This window comes from Aegilops tauschii, chromosome 3, assembly GCF_002575655.3.
Source record: "Aegilops tauschii subsp. strangulata cultivar AL8/78 chromosome 3, Aet v6.0, whole genome shotgun sequence".
Taxonomy (NCBI): domain Eukaryota; kingdom Viridiplantae; phylum Streptophyta; class Magnoliopsida; order Poales; family Poaceae; genus Aegilops; species Aegilops tauschii.
This window is the reverse complement of record NC_053037.3, coordinates 177425078-177445133: the sequence shown is the minus strand read 5'-3', so window position 1 is coordinate 177445133 and position 20056 is coordinate 177425078. Positions and strand designations below refer to the sequence as shown.

At 47.3% G+C, this 20056-nt stretch overlaps 1 protein-coding gene and 1 long non-coding RNA gene across 2 annotated transcripts; both read left to right on the top strand.

The window, feature by feature from the left end:
• Positions 1-2037: 2037 nt before the first annotated feature.
• LOC120975686 (uncharacterized) lies at positions 2038-4745 on the top strand. Its single transcript, XM_073511715.1, has 3 exons — positions 2038-2057; positions 4026-4290; positions 4383-4745. The coding sequence occupies exons 1-3, from the start codon at positions 2038-2040 to the stop codon at positions 4728-4730; spliced, it is 633 nt and encodes a 210-aa protein (XP_073367816.1). The 3' UTR covers positions 4731-4745.
• A 130-nt stretch (positions 4746-4875) lies between these two features.
• On the top strand, positions 4876-6705 carry LOC109769742 (uncharacterized). The gene is made up of 3 exons (XR_002234396.4): positions 4876-5050; positions 5154-6038; positions 6469-6705. It is a non-coding gene; the product is annotated as an uncharacterized lncRNA (long non-coding RNA).
• The last annotated feature ends 13351 nt before the right edge of the window (positions 6706-20056 follow it).

Sequence of the window (20056 nt, the reverse complement as noted above, 5' to 3'; positions counted from 1 at the left end):
CGGTCCGGCGCGCCTCGATCTGCTGCTCCAGGGCAACATTCAAGGCCAGGAGCTCACGTTCCCGCTTCTCGGCGCCCTCACGATGGTGGTCGGCCTCCTTCACGTCCTCCAAGGCCCGGGCGCTGGCTTCGGGGAGGCCGCGAGTTCCATAGCGGTCTTTGCCTTATCACGCTCGTGCTGAAGCTGCCCAAGGTTGATGGCGACCTTCAACTGGTGCCACTCATGAGCCAGGTGGAGATCCTCCGTCTCGAGGCGAGCGTCAACCGCCATGAGCTCTCCTCCAAGGTGGCTCAGCGCAACCATCGCCTCCTGCAAGATCTCATGGCGTACGACACCGCGTCCGCGCGCAAGCTCCAGGGCACAGCCAAGTTCATCCTCCGCGCCAAGGGTTGCTTGAGAAGTTCGAGCTGGCCCGCTTGCCCTCGGCAGGGAGCTCGAGGCCGGCGCCTTCTTCGCCGCCTTGCGGGCCTTGGCAAAGGTGCTAGGTGACGCGGCCTCACCACCTGAAGACGAGGCTGGTGCTGGGGACGCCCAGCCGTCGGCGATGACCAACAGAGGAGTCCTTGGCGCACTGGCTACGCCCCAGGCTGGGGCGCGAAGAAGTGATGCTAGGAAAGATGGATCAAGGCCCCAGGTCGACGCGTCCGCCTCCGGAGCAGGCCCCGGGCCCCGCGCGGTTGTCTGGCAAGCAGATCTCAAGATCAATGGCGAGCCGGTGGCCGGTGAGGGCCGCCCCTCAGGAGATTTCGCCGTTCCAGCCGAGGGGACCCTGAAGATCCTTGGTCAAAAAAGGATGCAGCACTCAGGAAATCATGCAGATGAGGTACTTACTCGCCTTTGGCAACGTATTTCCTCTGCTTCAATGGCCGGTAGGCGCCACCATTGCAGCTTGGAAGCACCTTCCTCTTGCGGAGTGCTTTGAAATTCAGGCGGAGCTGGCCGAAGCCCTGGGCGCGATCGCCGTCGCCTGAGGCAGTTGGCGGGGTTCCTGAGGGAACGACCACGAGAGCGTCAGGCTGCGCCGACCCCTCAGTCTCCCACTACAAGAAATATGTCAACTAGTGACCTTCTATCAGTGACCCTGGAAGAATTGGTCATAGATCTATGACCATTTCAGACCAATTGGTCAAAAGCTGTTTGGGGGGCTCCAAACCCTAAAGTATAACGACCATTTTGGTCAGAAAGGTCGTAATTTCCTTACACGAAATGGTCATAAAGCAGATAGCACTCGTCCGCTGCCTTATTTCTAGCTGATCACGACCAATATAGATGGCCATAACCTTGTAAATTGTGGTGGGTTGCTATGACTAGGAGCCACCTCATTAGTTTTGCCTATGTGTCATGTCCATGTGGCAATTTTTGCCCCGGGTTGTGAAGCAACCTATATTTATGTCATTCCCAAAATTCCCAAAACAATCTCATAAATTCTTTGGGTCATATCTTCGTCAAATATGTAAAAAAACTTCCTTGCCTAGTTCAAAAATAATTCAACAATATTCATTTTCCTATTTTGTTCAGAACAAGACTTTGTGAAGGAAGTACCACTTTGGTATGTCCAAATAGTATCCATTTTCTACGGTGCTTTTCTATGCCCAAATAACCATCCTCCAGCAAATGCCAGCTCAATCCATTCATTATTTTGATCCCAGCTTCAACATTCGTATTTATGTCCAGTGTGGTACTTTGCAAAGCAAGTACCACCTAGGCTCCTCCTTTTGAGCTGAAAATTTGTGAAGACGGTCTTCTTAGTAACTGATCATCCTCAGCCAAAACTCACGCCCATTAGCCATGTACATTTCCCGTACCGCTAATTAAACACTTGGCTGCTAATTCATGTTTGAGCATTGATCGGTCTCCTCGTGAGAATCTTATGTTGTAATTTTCTTCCTAGCACCTACCTGGGGAGTTCCCAACCCACTAGACATTCCTAGGCCACCCAGAACACATGGCAACGCCACGGTCACGCGGTGACCACGCGGCGGGCATGCGAGTTTACGCGCTCTAGAGTTGGGGCCCTCGGCCACTGCCCAAACGGCGATGTATCGCCACCAAACCATGTATTTGGAAAAAATAAATAGCAAACTATGAGGCAGCTGCAGTTCAAATTTAACCTGCTTCCAGCTAAATCGGCAGAAATTTGTCTTTTTACGAGAGGTGGATCAAAACTTTTTACACCCAACCATTTTTTCAATTGTGCATTAAATATGTCCTAGTATTTTAGAAAATTGATTTGGTCCAATTTTGCAACAATTATTTGGGAGGTCCTTCACAAAAAAACCTCCTTTTGGGCACTCGAAAAATGGAAAAATGTTTTTTCGTCCAAAGAAAATGAAAAATTCCTTAGGCAACATTGTTTGCAATTCCAATATGCACCCTTGTGCACAATATGAGATCATTTGAACAAACTATGCCATGAATGTGGTCATAAGATTGATCATTTGTCTTGAAAGCCATTGATCTCCACACGTGATAGCTCGTTTCTGAGAACACTTTTTAAAAATAATTGCGTATTACAAGTTTGTTATTTTTCCTGGGAACTTGGCCACATATAATGACACAATGCGAAGGTTTCCCAATTTTTTGATTTTTTTTGAATTTTTATGCCCGTTTCAAAATGCGGTCAAAACGGCGGGAATGACCGTTCCTAGCTAGTGGTTGAATCTTGGAATTTTTTTGGTGTTTCTCTGATTAAACAGATACTTATGTACCTAGAAATGATTTTTGGAAAAAATAAAGAGCAAACTATGAGGCATCCACAGTTCAAATTTGACCCGCTTCCTACTGAATCGGCAGAAATTTGTCTTTTTCACCAGAGGTGGATCCAAACTTTTTACACCCAACCATTTGGTCAACTGTGAATTAAATATGGCCTACTATATTAGAAAAATGATTTGGTCCAATTTTGCAACAATTATTTGGTAGGTTCTTCACAAAAAAAACCTCATTTCGGGCACTCGGAAAATGGAAAATTGATTTTTGTCCAAAGAAAATGAAAACTCCCTTAGGCAACATTGTTTGCAATTCCAAGATGCACCATTGTGCACAATATGAGATCATTTTAACAAACTATGCCATGAATATGGCCATAAGATTGATCATCTCGCTTGAAAGCCATGAATCTTCATGCATGATAGCTCATTTCTGAGAACACTTTTTTAAAATAATTGCCGTTTTACAAGTTTATTATTTTTCCTGGAAAATTGGTCACATATGATGACACAATGCGAAGGTTTTCCAATTTTTTGATTTTTTTGAATTTTTATGCCCGTTTAAAAATGCGGTCAAAACGGCGGGCTTGACCGTTCCTAGCTAGTTGTTGAATCTTGGAAACCTTTTGATGTTTCTCTTATTAAATAGATAGTTATGTACCTAGAAATGGTTTTTGGAAAAAATAAAGAGCAAACTATGAGGCAGCTACAGTTCAATTTGACCCGCTTCCAGCTGAACCGACGGAAATTTGTCTTTTTCACGAGAGGTGGATCAAAGCTTTTGACACCCAACCATTTGGTCAATTGTATATTAAATATGGACTAGTATTTTAGAAAATTGATGGAGTCCAATTTTGCAACAAATATTTGGTAGGGTCTTCACAAAAAAAACCATTTTTGCCACTCGGAAAATGATTAAAAATAGCTAGAAAGATCAGAAATGCATACAAATTGGTCCTTATCCATAAAATGTGGTCTAACTCTAGTGAAAATTTGTGTGACGCCCTTCTAGAAAATATTTTTGATAGCTACTTCACAAAATCCCTCTATTTTTAGTACTTTTAAATCACTGATTTTTCCGAAACAATCAGAACTCGTCCCACGGATCGATGACATGGCGCCCATCCATCCATCCATCTCTCCATCCCACATCCGTACATCCATCTATGTACAGAAAAAATAAATAAATAAGAGATACCCCCACCCGCAACCCAAACCCTAGCTCAGATCCCATCGCACCCCTCCTCCCTCGCCCCCTCTCTCGCCGCCGCACCCAAACCCTAACTCCAGTCCTCTCCCCTCTCTCCCCCGATTCAGATGCACTCCTCGCAGCCGCCACCTACCTCCCGCCCCCGATTCAGCCGATCTCGCCGCCAGCGCCCGCGCGGCACCACCCACTCCTCCTCGCCTTCCAGATCGTGCCGCCACCTCCCTCCCCATCCCCTCCTGGATCTCTCCCTCGGTGAGCCACCGGCGAGCCCCTCTGCTGCCCGCGCATGCACAGCCTCGCCTCCTGCTGCTCTCCATCGACCCCCTCCGCGTGCTCGCCGTCATCGCCTCCCTCCGCCGCATCGACCCCAAGGTAACCAACCTCCTCGCCTGCTAGTTCGTTTGTCCGTCATGTCCGTCTTCTGCGGCGATGCACTGATCAATGGTTCTGGTCGTTGGCTCTAGGTGCTGGCGCAGGCGACCAGGAAGCTATTCCAGGGTGAGCCGATGAAGAGGTGGAAGGGAATTTGGATCGAGATCAACAACTGCGAGGAGGGGGAGGGGAGCGAGAGGGGTAGCGTGGTGGCCAGCAAGGGGAGCACCATCACGGGAGCCGCGTCCTCCCGGTCCACGGCCACGTCGGGGAGATGCCGCCGACCTCCGCTGGCGAGCGGCGGCTGTGAGAGCCTGGTGCGGAGGGCGGACTCGATCATGAAGTCGCTCTCGTGGTCCAAGGCGGTGCCGGTCACGGAGACGGCCATCCGCGCCGCCGTTGGCGACAACGCTGTAACTAGCAAGGCTGTGCGCTGGTGAGTAGGACACTTCCGCTAATCCAACTATCATCTCTGAAGATGTTCTGAAATTTGTTGGCTGACTCTCTGTTTGGAATTCGCAGGTTGCTGAAGCAGTTTGCGTTTGGATGATGATTTGATTTCTGAAAGTAGCTAAATGCTCGAGGGTGGAGCCCGAGCCTCCACTGGAGCATGGATCAGACGTGCAGGAGGTGGAGCTCCGCATGGATTACGACGTGGTCGTCGTGGGGGCCTGGATCATCAAGTCCGCAGGCGGCGTCGAGGGCGGTGCAATGCCAGCTGCTGGACATAGTTCACCCTGGGTTGGTGCTGATGCACAAGGTTAGGAGGCGTTCTGGCCCGATTGATCTGTTTTGGAGTGTTGCGCTTAGGCGGCTTGGCTTAGATGGTTGCGATGCGATGCTCATTTTGGGGTGTTTTGCAGGTGAATTTTGATGCCAAGACGGAGTACGACATGATCCAGAACTACAGGATTCTCCTGGATGTGTTCAACAAGTTGCAGATAGGCAACGTACGGGTGGTGATTCTCCTGGCTTAGGTCTCTACCCGTGGATTTATCCGTGATTGTGTCTTGCATTTTGTCATCTGGGAAAGAAAATGCGATCTGTCTGTACAATAGTTCGGTTTATATATGTGGTGTGTGGGGATTCAATCTAGAACAGTTGTGTGTGATTGATGTCAGCATGTGGTATAGCCACAAGGTGATTTGATAACTGACTAAATTTGTTGTGCAGTATTGAAGTTATGCTCATTGCTGTGTACAGTACTAAACTTGTTCAATTCTTGTCTTGTTTCCACACAACATTAAGATTAGAGTCGTGCTTTTTGAATGTTGAGCCGATTTTTATGGCCTGTGTGCTAGCAAACTGAGCTTAGGGTGCTTCATCTTTGTCCTTCGGCTTCTATTCTTATGAAAATTAAATAGAGGATCTATTTTGCTCCCTGCTCTGATTGGTTTCAATCGATATTTATCTCATCCAGCACTCTGAGTATCAATGTGTTGTTTTAATCCTGATGATGACGTGGTAGTATGAAGTGGACACCATATTCCTGTTTAAATGCACAGGGAATAATTTGTTTCATCATGTCCTGGTTTATCCATGCCAGATTTGTTGCTTCCGGAACTCTTGGTCCTTCATATCTAAAGTTTACATGTACTATAGAAGCTCTACTTTATGCTAATACCTGCTTGTGTTACATTTTGCATGGTATACTTCTAAATGGACAAGTACATGCGGCGTCCATCATCAACGATGATGCGGACTGATGTTCAACTGCAGAACCATCCATCATATCAACACAAAGTCAGGTATGTTCTTGTCTTGTTGAACAGATAAGGGCATGATGCTTGATGGCCTTCTGCTTGATGCATGTATCATTTGACACACACATTAGTAAATCTGAATTAATTTTGACATAGTTGCTTATTGATTGAATATGATTATTGTTCCTTATACTCAAATGGAACTTTGATCTGCTGTAACTTTGAATGATTGTTTTTAAACCTTAACGTGTATGTGAAACATTCAATGCTTATTTCTTGCTAAGTTTGTCATATGTGCCAATTCAATTCCCAGTTTTGACGAATATGCCTATTTCAGATAAGTAGAATGATCTTGGTAAAATAATAATAAGTAGAATGATAAAATACTGGTGTGTCTTTAGTTTTTATTTTAAAAGTATTCGCGTAATATTTCTTCTATCAGTGACATACTTCTTGTTCTCTTTTGAATGTCCAGATGTTTTGCAAAAGGAAGAAGCAGTACTTGAAGAAGCAGATTACAATGTTTTCTTGTCGTGAAGCACTAGATAGGCTTGTTCTATTTATTTTTCCTGTTTTGGAGTATTCCAGCACATGAATGCTTGACTACAACATGTCGTAGGTTGCTTGGATCTGTATAATATACATATGTGATGGAAATTTGTAGAATGTGTGTTCTGAGATATTTCCGTAATATTCAGCTAATTCGTGGTAACTTGATTCATATTGTTATTCAAACTGGTTCGAAAATGTTTGTTAAATGGGCTGGAGTTGGACCTTAAAGAGGCCAAGGATCAAATTATATTGGACAAATATTTTGGGTAAAAAAGTAAAACGAAAATAGATGAATGTGGAAAGGCCAAGGCCTAGGAAAGAAAAACCTGGAAAACATTGGGCTGGACTCATTTGAAAAAAAAGATAAAAAGGCTGCAATGTTGGGCTTGGCCCATGAAGTCGACCAAAAATTGACAAGAAAAAAATATAGAAAGGCTGAATTGTTGGGCTCGGCCCATGTAAAACACCTAATCGGACCGGGTTGAATCTTGTCAATGACCTTTTCAATTGGTCGCAATTTTGCCACGTCGGATCCGACGTGGCCTGGGCAGACAGCCAGTGACCAAAACAAAAGGTCATGGGTTCAACGACCTTCTGTTTTGGTCGTAAACGTCTACGACCTTCTCACAGAGAAGGTCGCTAATTTCAGTTTACGACTGCCAGCTTTTGACCTTCTATTTTTGGTCACAAAAAGGTCGCAAATGAAAAACAATGACCTTTCAGTGACCAATAGTCAAGGTCACAAGTTGACATATTTCTTGTAGTGTCCGCCTCAGGACAGCTCGCCTGAGGCTCGGGGGCTTCCGACCTAGGAGCCTCGGACCGCGACAGCCCCGCGACCGTCGCCTCGGGACAGCTCACCCGAGCCCCGGGAGCCACCACCACGGGGGCCACGACCGACGTCGCTTCCTCGGCGGCCATTTCGCTGGCGTTCGACGGTGCTCGCCCCCCTGCACCAACTTCCGAGGTGAGCGCCGAGGTGGCAGCAGGCAGGGGAAACACAAAGACGGGGCTTTCACGGGGCCCTTCAAGGCCGACCGGGCGCAGTCCCCATTCGTCGAAAGGGAGCATTTGCCTCGCGAACTCCACCTTGTTCGAGCACCAGTACAAGAGGAAACCCTCGTCTGGGCAGATTGGGTGGCGCGGGGTCGCCTGTCAGGAGCTCGAGCACTGTATGCCGCACCTCGGGAGGAAGAGCGGGCGCATGGAGCCTCATGGGGTCCCCGCAGCTGGAGAAGGCCCACATCGGCCGAGAGTGGCGCTGAAGCGGAGCAATGCGGCACCGAATGAACTCCTTCACCACCATAGGCGCCGCCACCCCGAGGTCCTTCAACCTGGCTAGCCGACGCCAGACGTGGGCGAGCCAGCGGTCAACAAGCTTCGCGTGCCCCCAGCCGGAGCTAGGGACAGCTGGAGCTCGTGGGAGCAGGACCAGGGGGTTGCGCACACCAGCGTCCACGAACACTCATCATTTCTGAAATTCGCCAACAACTGGTGAGAGCTCAAAGTCAATCCCCGAGCCCCCCGTCGCTGCAACGACTTGGAGGGTCACGCACCCAGAGCGCTGGTGGGCGTTGGTCAGACGCAGCGATAAGAAATGGCGAAGCAAATCCACGGAAGGGGCAATGCCCACCATGCCCTCACAGGCGAAGGCGAAGACGGCGAGGAGGATGATGGATTGGGGATCCAAGTGCAACGCATTGACTTGGTAATGCGCACATCATTGAAGAAGTCGGAGAAGGGTGGAATCAGACCGGCCCAGAGGGCGTGAAGATGAATGAGGATCTCGGTGGCCATCCTATCAATCGCGGAGCGGGAAGCAGGCCAGGCCACCGTCGCCTTCCACTCATTGAAATCTGAGGCGAGCGCGGGGCAAACCTTGTCCATCACTTCCTGGTTGAGCACCACCGACCGCTCAATGGCGGGCTCAAGGACCGGCGGCGCCTGGACTGAGGTATGGGTCTTCTTCTTCCCCTTCTTCTTCTGGTTCGGCGCCATGGCAGCAGAGAGGATTGGAGCCGGGTCAGGCCAATGGAGGAGGCAGCTGTTTCTGGGAGATGGGGAAGGTCTGGAAGCGCGCTGCTAGCAATGGGGGCGGAGTGGTGTTGGCAACGGCGGCCGCCCAACTTGGCGGATATCCAGGCTATGTGGGGGAGTGGAGGCGCCCCTGTACCGCCAGTCGCCACACGACAATCAAGGCAGCAGGCAGTTGGGGCCCGCGGCGCTCCGCACTTGCCCTTTGGCTTCGCCTCGAAGCCAAGTCCTAGCGCGTCTTGGGCCCGGGGGCTACTGTCGGTGTTCTGGGACCGGGGTGCCCAGACTTGCCTGCCTGCGGGCTTGAGCGTGACTCCACCAACGGCCTGGTATGACCCATCTTCTGCAGCAACCACTCAAGACCCTCGCGAGGGACCAAGCCTCGCGAGGCGAATGACACAAAGACCTCCTCAGGGGCAGCCTCACTAGGCTGGCTCCCGAGGAGCGGAGATCTCTATGCAAGGGGTACCTCGCGAGGTTCACGTGACGTGAGCCATGATGACTAAGGCCAGGCGAGCGCCAGCGGGCGCGGTGTACCAGTTTCCTCTTTGGTGCTAAAGAGGCAAGCGCAGGCGAGGAGTCCCGAGGCGTCAGGCAAAGGTTTCCATATCAGTGTAACGAGACCAAGACCAGCAGGACGGAGGTCATCGCGGAGCCCACGACAGCGTCACCACCAGAGCCTTTGATAGGCGAAGACCACCTTTTGTCAGGATAGCTTGTACTAGTTGTCCCCTTTAAACTTGGCAGTTGTGGGATCCCTTCCCGCCTAACATTTGGGAAGAGGACCAGGGCCTCTATAAATAGGACCAGCCACCACCAGAGGGGGGGGGGGGGAGATCGATTCCACCCGAACAAGTTCACCAGCTCATCGAGCCCAAGAACACCTCACCTCCTGAGGTCGTTCACCCACTGTACTAGTTCATCCTCAGCCCCTCGAGGCAATCCACCACCACACTGGAGTAGGGTATTACACTGCAAGGTGGCCCGAACCAGTATAAACCTTTGTGTCTCTTGTTCCTTGGGTTCGTCGAGCTAGGCCGTGAGATCTTTGAGCGAGCGAGTGAGGAACAGAGTGTTCTTCGTGCGCAGCCCAGAGTTCGAACCTCACAGGGGTTTGCCGGAACCCGTAATCTGACAGCGACGGTTCCAAATGCCGTCACGGAAAGGGGTTAAAAACCGTTGTATAACAGGTCTCTGCACCAGTGAAAGCATATGGTTTTATACAGACTTATGGTGAAGCCTATATTTACAAGAAAGTGAGTGGGAGCTATGTAGCATTTCTAATATTATATGTGGATGACATATTGTTTATTGGAAATGATATAGAATTTCTGGATAACATAAAAGAATACTTGAATAAGAGTTTCTCAATGAAAGACCTTGGTGAAAATACTTATATATTGAGCATCAAGATCTATAGGGATAGATCGAGACGGTTAATAGGACTTTCACAAAGCACATACCTTGACAAGATTTTGAAGAAGTTCAAAATGGATCAGTCAAAGAAAGGGTTCTTACCTGTGTTGCAAGGTGTGAAGTTGAGTAAGACTCAAAACCCGACCATGGTAGAATATATAGAGAGAATGAAAGTCATTCCCTATGCCTCAGTCATAGGTTCTATAAAGTATGCCATGCTGATGTACCAGACCTATTGTGTGCCTTGCCATGAGTTTGGCAAGGGGGTACAATAGTGATCCAGGAGTAGATCACTAGACAACGGTCAAAATTATCCTTAGAGGACTAAGGAAATATTTCTCGGTTATGGAGGTGACAAAGAGTTCGTCGTAAAGGGTTACGTCGATGCAAGATTTGACACTGATCCTGATGACTCTGAGTCTCAATCTGGATACATATTGAAAGTGGGAGCAATTAGCTAAAGTAGCTCCATGCGGAGCATTGTAGACATAGAAATTTGTAAAATACATACGGATCTGAATGTTGCAGACCCGTTGACTAAACTTGTCTCACAAGCAAAACATGATCACACCTTGGTACTCTTTGGGTGTTAATCACATAGCGATGTGAACTAGATTGTTGACTCTAGTAAATCCTTTAGGTGTTGGTCACATGACGATGTGAACTATGGGTGTTAATCGCATAAAGATGTGAACTATGGGTGTTAAATCACATGGCGATGTGAACTAGATTATTGACTCTAGTTCAAGTGGGGGACTGAAGGAAATATGCCCTAGAGGCAATAATAAAGTTGTTATTTTATATTTCCTTATATCATGATAAATGTTTATTATTCATGCTAGAATTGTATTAACCAGAAACTCGATACATGTGGGGATACATAGACAAAACACTGTATCCCTAGTGAGCCTCTACTAGACTAGCTCATTAATTAAAGATGGTTAAGTTTCCTAACCAAGGACATGTGTTGTCATTTGATGAATGGGATCACATCATTAGGAGAATTATGTGATGGACAAGACCCATCTGTTAGCTTAGCATATTGATTGTTCAGTTTTATTGCTATTGCTTTTTGCATGTCAAATACATATTCCTTCGACTATGAGATTATGCAACTCCAGGATACCGGAGGAATGCCTTGTGTGCTATCAAATGTCACAACATAACTGGGTGATTATAAAGATGCTCTACAGGTATCTCCGCAGGTGTTTATTGGGTTGGCATAGATCGAGATTAGGATTTGTCACTCTGAGTATCGGAGAGGTATCTCTGGGCCCTCACGGTAATGCACATCATAAGAAGCCTTGCATGCAAAGTGACTAATGAGTTAGTTGTGGGATGATGTATTATGGAATGAGTAAAGAGACTTGCCAGTAATGAGATTGAACTAGGTATGAAGATACCGACGATCGAATCGCGGGCAAGTAGCATACCGATGACAATGGGAATAACGTATGTTGTCATAACGGTTCGACCGATAAAGATCTTCCTGGAGTATGTAGAAGGCAATATGAGCGTCCAGGTTCCGCTATTGGTTATTGACCGGAGAGGTGTCTCGATCATGTCTACTTAGTCCTCGAACCCGTAGGGTCCGCACGCTTAACGTTCAATAACGATTTTGTATTATATGAGTTATGTGATTTGGTGACCAAAAGTTGTTTGGAGTCCCAGATGAGATCACGGACATGACGAGGAGTCTCAAAATAGTCGAGAGGTAAAGATTGATATATAAGACGATAGTATTCGGACACCGGAAGTGTTCCGGAGGGTACCGGGTACATATCGGGTCACCGGAAGGGGTTCCGGGCACCCACGACAAAGATATGGGCCTTATGGGCCAAGAGAGGGACAGACCAGCCCACAAGGGGCTGGTGCGCATCCATATAGGCCGAAATAGGAGGAGAAGGAAAGAGGGGAAGGGAGAAGGAAAGGGGAGGATTCGGCCTCCCCCTTCCTTCCCTCCCCCCTCTCTTTGCTTTTCCCTCCGGTTAATAAGGAAGGGGGGCCGAATTGGGGAGGACCCCAAGTAGGATTCCTCCTACTTGGGGCGCTCCCTTGGCTGCCTCTCCTCCCCTAAAACCTATATATATGGGGTGCACCGCTAGAAGACACACCAACAATTGTTAGCCATGTGCGGTGCCCCCCTCCACGGTTTACGCCTTCGGTCATATCTTCGTAGTGCTTAGGCGAAGCCCTGTGCGGATCACTTCACCATCACCGTCACCGCGCTGTCGTGCTAACGGAACTCTTCCTCGACACTTTGCTGGATCAAGAGTTCGAGGGACGTCATCGAGCTGAATGTGTGCAGAACTCGGAGGTGCCGTACGTTCGGTGCTTGATCAGTCGAAACGATAAGAAGTTCTACTACATCAACTGCGTTGTCAAAATGGTTCTGCTTTCTGTCTATGAGGGTACGTGGAGACACTCTCCCCCTCCTGTTGCTATGCATCTGCAAGGTAGATCCTGCGTGAGCGTAGGAATTTTTTTGAAATTGCATGCTACGTTTCCCAACAGATTGGATAAACAGATCTCACGGGAACGCGAGATAAAATAAATAAATAAAAATTGCAGCAAGGTATTTTTGTATTTTTGGATTAATAGATCTGAAAATAAAAGCAAATAAAAATAGATCGCGAAGGCAAATATAATCAAGAAGAGACCCGGGGGCCGTAGATTTCACTAGTGGCTTCTCTCAAGAAAACTAGCATACAATGGGTAGACAAATTACTGTTGGGCAATTGATAGAACTTCAAATAATCATGATGATATCCAGGCAATGATCATTATATAGGCATCACGTCCAAGATTAGTAGACCGACTCTGCCTGCATCTACTACTATTACTCCACACATCGACCGCTATCCAGCATGCATCTAGTGTATTAAGTTCATGGAGAAACTGAGTAATGCAACAAGAACGATGACATGACGTAGACAAGATCTATTTATGTATAAATAGACCCCATCTTGTTATGCTTAATAGCAACGATACATACGTGTCGGTTCCCCTTCTGTCACTGGGATCAAGCACCGTAAGATCGAACCCATCACAAAGCACCTCTTCCCATGGCAAGAAAAATCGATCTAGTTGGCCTAACTAAACCAAAGATTCGAAGAAGAAATACGAGGCTATAAGTAATCATGCATATAAGAGATAAAAGACTCAAATAACTTTCATGGATGAAAACATAGATCTAATCATAAACTCAAAGTTCATCGGATCCCAACAAACACACCGCAAAAAGAGTTACATCAAATAGATCTCCAAGAGACCATTGTATTGAGAATCAAAAGAGAGAGAGGAAGCCATCTAGCTACTAACTACGGACCTGTAGGTCTACAATGAACTACTCACGCATCATCGGAGAGGCACCAATGAGGATGATGAACCCCTCCGTGATTGTGTCTTGATTGGATGTGGTTATTGGAACTTGCTGATGGAAATATGCCTAGGGGCAATAATAAAATGGTTATTATTATATTTCCTTAATCATGATAAAGGTTTATTATTCAAGCTAGAATTGTATTGACCGGAAACTTAAATACATGTGTGGATACATAAACAAATACCGTGTCCCTAGTGAGCCTCTACTAGACTAGCTCGTTGATCAGAGATGGTTAAGGTTTCCTAATCATAGACATGAGTTGTCATTTGATAATGGTACCACATCATTAGGAGAATGATGTGATGGACAAAGACCCACGCGTTAGCTTAGCATATTGATCGTTCAGTTTATTGCTATTGCGTTCTTCATGTCAAGTACATATTCCTCCGACTATGAGATTATGCAACTCCCGGATACCAGAGGAATACCTTGTGTGCTATCAAATGTGACAACATAACTGGGTGATCATAAAGATGCTCTACAGGTATCTCCAAAGACGTTTGTTGAGTTGGCATAGATCGAGATTAGTATTTTTCACTCCGAGTATCGGAGAGGTATCTCTGGGCCCTCTCGGTAATACACATCATAAGCTTGCAAGCAAATGACTAAGGAGTTGGACACAAGGTGATGTATTACGGAACGAGTAAGGAGACTTGCCGGTAACAAGATTGAACTAGGTATGAAGATACCGACGATCGAATCTCGGGCAAGTAACATACCGGTGGACAAAGGGAATTACATATGTTGTCATAACAGTTCGACCGATAAAGATCTTCGTAGAATATGTAGGAGCCAATATGGGCATCCATATTCCGCTATTGGTTATTGACAAGAGAGGTGTATCGGTCATGTCTACATAGTTCTCGAACCCGTAGGATCCGCACGCTTAACGTTCATTGACGATATAGTATTATGTGAGTTATGTGATTTGGTGACCGAATGTTGTTTGGAGTCCTGGATGAGATCACAGACATTACGAGGAGTCTCAAAATTTTCGAGAGGTAAAGATTGATATATAGGACGATGGTATTCGGACACCTGAAGTGTTTCGGAGGGTATCGGGTACATATCGGGTCACCGGAAGGGGTTCCGAGCAACCCCGGCAAAAGATATGGGCCTAATGGGCCAAGAGGGGACCACCCACCAGGGGCTGGTGCGCCCCCCCATATGGGCCGAAACAAAGGGATAAGGAAGGGGGGGATTCGGCCTCCCCCTTCCCTTTCTCCCCCTCCTCTTTCCTTCCCCCTCCGGTAAATAAGGAAGGGGGTGGCCGGCATAGGAGGAACCCAAGTAGGATTCGGTCCTACTTGGGGCGCATCCTCGCCTCTCCCCTCTCCCTCCCACCTATGTATATTTGGGGGGGGGGGGGCGCCCCCAGCACACCCCAGACAACATTGTCTTAGCCGTGTGCGGCGCCCCCGTCCACCGTTTACTCCCTCGGTCATATTTTCGTAGTGCTTAGGCGAAGCCCTACGGAGATCACTTCACCATCACCATCACCACACTGTCGTGCTGCCGGAACTCATCTACTACCTCGCCGTCTTGCTGGATCAAGAAGGCGGAGGACGTCACCGATCTGAACGTGTGCGGAACGGGGAGGTGCCATGCGTTCGGTACTAGATCGGTTGGAGCGCGAAGAAAGTTTGACTACATCAACCGCGTTGTGAAACGCTTCCGCTTACGGTCTACAAGCGTACATAGACACACTCTCCCCCCACCCGTTGCTATGCATCTCCATGGATAGATAATTGCGTGTGTGTAGAATTTTTTTGTTTTCCATGCAACGTTTCCCACAGTGGATCAGAGCCAGGTCTATGCATAGATGATATGGACGAGTAGAACACGAAGAGTTGTGGGCGGTGATAGTCATAGTGCTTACTTCGGCGGTATTGTGGGATGAAGCGAACAAGACCAACCTTACATGTCCACGCACATGAGACCGGTTCCACCGACTGACATGCAACTAGTTTTGCATAAAGGTGGTTGGCGGGTGTCTGTTTCTCCTACTTTAGTTGAATCGAGTTTGACTATGGCCGGTCCTTGAAAAAGGTTAAAACAGCAAACTTGATGAATCGCCGTTGTGGTTTAATGTGTAGGTAAGAATGGTTCTTGCTAGAAGCCCATAGTAGACACGTAAAACTTGCAACAACAAAGTAGAGGACGTCTAACTTGTTTTTGCAGGGCATGTTGTGATGTGATATGGTCAAGATATGATGTGATATATGTTGATGTATGAGATGATCATGTTTTGTAATATCGACAACCGACAGGAGCCTTAGGGTTGTCTCTTTATTGTATGAAGTGCAAGCGCCATGTAATTGCTTTACTTTACCACTATGCGTTAGCGATAGTTGTAGAAGCAACAGTTAGCGTGACGACCTTGACGCAACGACACTACAATGGTGATCAAGGTGTCAAGCCGGTGACAATGGAAATCATGACGTTGCTTTGGAGATGGAGATCAAAAGCACAAGATGATGATGGCCATATCATATCACATATTTTGATTGCATGTGATGTTTATCTTTTGTGCATCTTATTTTGCTTAGAATGACGGTAGCATTATAAGATGATCCCTTCACTAAATTTCAAGGTAAAAGTGTTCTCCCTGAGTATGCACCGTTGCTAGAGTTCTTTGTTTCGAGACACCACATGATGATCGGGTGTGATAGACTCTACGTTCACATACAACAGGTGTAACATAGTTTTACACATGCAGAATACTTGGGTTAAACTTGACGAGCCTAGCATGTACAGACATGGCCTTGGAACACTGGAGACCGAAAGGTCGAACATGAATCATATAGTAGATATGATCAACATAGTGATGTTCACCATTGATGACTACCCCATCTCACGTGATGATCGGAAATGGGTTAGTTGATTTGGATCACGTATCACTTGGATGACTTGAGGGACGTCTATTTTAAGTGGGAGTTCTTAAGTAATTCGATTAATTGAACTTAATTTATCATGAACTTAGTCTTGATAGTATTTGCATATTTGTGTTGTAGATCAATAGCTCATAGCTCCTATATATTTTTGATATGTTCCTACAGAAAATTTGAAAGATGATAGTAGCAATGATGCGGACTGGGTCCGTAATCTGAGGATTATCCTCATTGCTGCACAGAAGAATTATGTCCTTGATGCACCGCTAGGTGACAGACCTATTGTAACGCCCACGATGTGGCTATATCTCCCACGTGTCGGGGCACGACTTAGAGGCATAACCGCATAGTGGTTTTGTCGCAAGAAGGGCCATCTTCACACAATCCCATGTAATGAACAAGAATGGGATAAAGAGTTGGCTTACAATCGCCACTTCACACAATACATAAATATCATTCATACATCATCCAAAATACAATCATATAGACCGACTACGGTCAAAATCAAGATGAAAATAAGACAACCCCAAATGCTAGATCCCCGATCGTCCCAACTGGGCTCCACTACTGATCATCAGGAAAAGACACATAGTAACGACCACGTTCCTCGTCGAACTCCCACTTGAGATCGACGCCATCGTCTGCACTAGCATCGTCGGCACCTGCAACTGTTTTGGAAGTATCTGTGAGTCACGGAGACTCAGCAATCTCACACCCGCGAGATCAAGACTATTTTAGCTTATAGGACAAGGAGGTGCAAGGGGGTGGAGCTGCAGCGGCAAAAGCATATATGGTGGCTAACTTGCGCAAATGAAAGCGAGAAGAGAAGCAATGGAACGGACGTTATCTAGCAATGATCAAGAAGTGATCCTGAACACCTACTTACGTCATACATAACACAGACCGTGTTCACTCCCCGGACTCCGCCGAGAAGAGACCATCACGGCTACACACGCAGTTGATGTATTTTAAACTGGGTCAAGTGACAAGTTATCTACAACCGGACATTAACAAATTCCCATCTGCCTCATAACCGCGGGCACGGCTTTCGAAAGATAATACCCTGCAGGGGTGTCCCAACTTAGCCCATCATAAGCTCTCATGGTCAACGAAGGATAAACCTTCTCCCGGAAAGACCCGATCAGTCTCGGAATCCCGGTTTACAAGACATCTCGACAATGGTAAAACAAGACCAGCAAAGCCTCCCGAATGTGCCGACAAATCCCGGTAGGAGCTGCACATATCTCGTTCTCAGGGCACACCGGATTGTCCAAGCTTCCGATAGGCCAGTCCAGAGTTGCCCCTGGTGGCCACCGGCGACTGACAGTTTGGACCAATACTCAGAGGAGCACTGGCCCGGGGGTTTAAAATAAGGATGACCCTCGGGCTCTAGAAAACCCGGGGGAAAAAGGTATAGGTCGCAAATGGTAAAACCAAGGTTGGGCCTTGCTGGAGGAGTTTTATTCAAGGCGAACTTTCAAGGGGGTCCCATAAATCACCCGACCGCGTAAGGAACGCAAACTCAAGGAACATAATCCCGGTAAAACAGTAACTAGGGCGGCAAGAGTAGAACAAAACACCAGGTATAAGGCCGAGCCTTCCACCCTTTACCAAAATATATAGATGCATTAATTAAATAAGAGATATTGTGATATCCCAACATATCCATGTTCCGACATGGAACAAACTTCAACTTCACCTGCAACTAGCAACGCTATAAGAGGGGCTGAGCAAAAGCGGTAACATAGCCAAACAACGGTTTGCTAGGAGAGGATGGTTAGAGGCTGGCATGGCTAAAAATAGGAGACATGATATAGCAAGTGATAGGTAGCGAGCATGGCAATAGAGCGAACAACTAGCATAGCAAAGATAGAAGTGATTTCGAGGGGTGGTCATCTTGCCTGCAAGATTCTCAGAGTTGTCGAAAGCTTGATCCTCGTAAGTGTACTCGACAGGTTCCTCGTTCACGAACTCGTCTCCCGGATCTACCCAAGACAAGAACACAAACAAACGGAACCACAATCAACAACGAGAAATGCACAAGCAACATGATGCAAGACACGTATGATATGCAAGATATGATATGCGATGCATATGCGTGCTCCGGAAGGAAAATGATGAACATGGCAGTAACTTGGCAAACCAAGCATGCCACTGGAAAGATGAGGTGATTTCGGTCGAAATCGATATAAAGATCACCGGAATCGGATGCACGGTTTGCAAATGGCAAGCAAAACAAGAATGACACTAATCTGCGATATACAGCAAGATAGCACTTAAAATGCAACAAGTGACAATGCTACAGCACTCCAGCATAGCCACAAAGCACATCACAGTAAACTACAGGAGATGCTTGACAAAAGATGAACACTGAGCTACGGCTAGTTCACAACATATCAAGCTCAAAAAAGCATGGAAAAAGTGCAAAAGATTACAGGTTCACAGACTTGGTGAAAAACTGGACATGGCAGAAAACAGCATCAGGTAGCAATGTTCAGAGCATGAAATTAATATGCTACAGGAACTTAACATAGTAAAACAAGGCATGGTAGTGTTCTACTAAATGCACACGACAAAAGTCCCTTACTGACCATAAGCCAAAAAGGACCAGAAGATATGATGGCAAGCACGTAAACATAGCAAGCATGTAAACATAGCAAGATTGCAAATCATGTCAAGAATCTGCCAGAAATATTTTGTAGCAAAAGTAGAGCAAGATTGAGTCATGCTAGGGCACTCTATAATTGCAAACAATTGCAGGAATGGATCAATTACAATTATAGATACAAAACATCCTTACTGAACATCTCGAAAATATGCATGGATCTCTCTGTAGCATCAAGTTTACATGGCAACAAAATTACAGCAGACAGACAGAGAAATCACCGTCCCTGAAATCAGAAATATTACGGGGCCTACTTTGCATGCTTGTGCTAGTCACCACAAAGATCACAAAAATACATGGACTATACCACTGGAAAGATGGCATGGCATCCCTCAAAACACATGTAGAGCTCATGCTCAAAAGATGCACAGAATAAATGATACAAAAATAACAAATCTCCAAGTTCTGATAAGAACCAGAGATTAACAGCAACTAGCCCTCTTCCAACGAAGATTTGGGCATCAAGATGACCTCTAATGAACATGGTGAAATTGAACAAAATGAAGAGAATCACGAGACGAACAATTTGACATATTATACGCGCGAATCGGAGCTACATGCACAAAGTTATCACATCGGGAACAGAGCAAGATACTGATAAGATTTCCAGACTTAGAAGAAAAGAGGGGGGTCGAGAGAAAGTCAACGGGGGGCACTGTACCAGATCCCGATCGGATCGGGCTCCCGAGCTCGTGCTCGACCGACGCCGGCGAGGCAGGGAGAGGGGCTCCGGCGGGGAGCGGCCGGAGGCGGGCCCGGCGGCGGAGGAGGTCGCCGGCGGGGCGGCGGGGCCGGCGGAGGCGGCGGCGGCCGGTGGCGACGGACGGTGGCGGCGGCGCCGGCGCGCGGGACAAGGCGCTCGGCGGGAGGAGATGGGCCGGAGGGCCGGGAGCGGGCCGGCGGGCCTCGGCAGCGGCGCGGGTGACGTGGCGCGTTCCGGTTGGCCGGGCGCGCGGCGGACGTTGTCCGGCCGGAGCGGACGCGTCCGGCGCGGCGCGGAGGGAGAGGGTTAGGGTTTCGTCTGAGATTTCGTTTTTCGGGATGCCCACTTATAAATAGGTAGAGGGAGCTAGGAGACTCCAAATGAGGTGCGGTTTTCGCCCACACGATCGTGATCGAA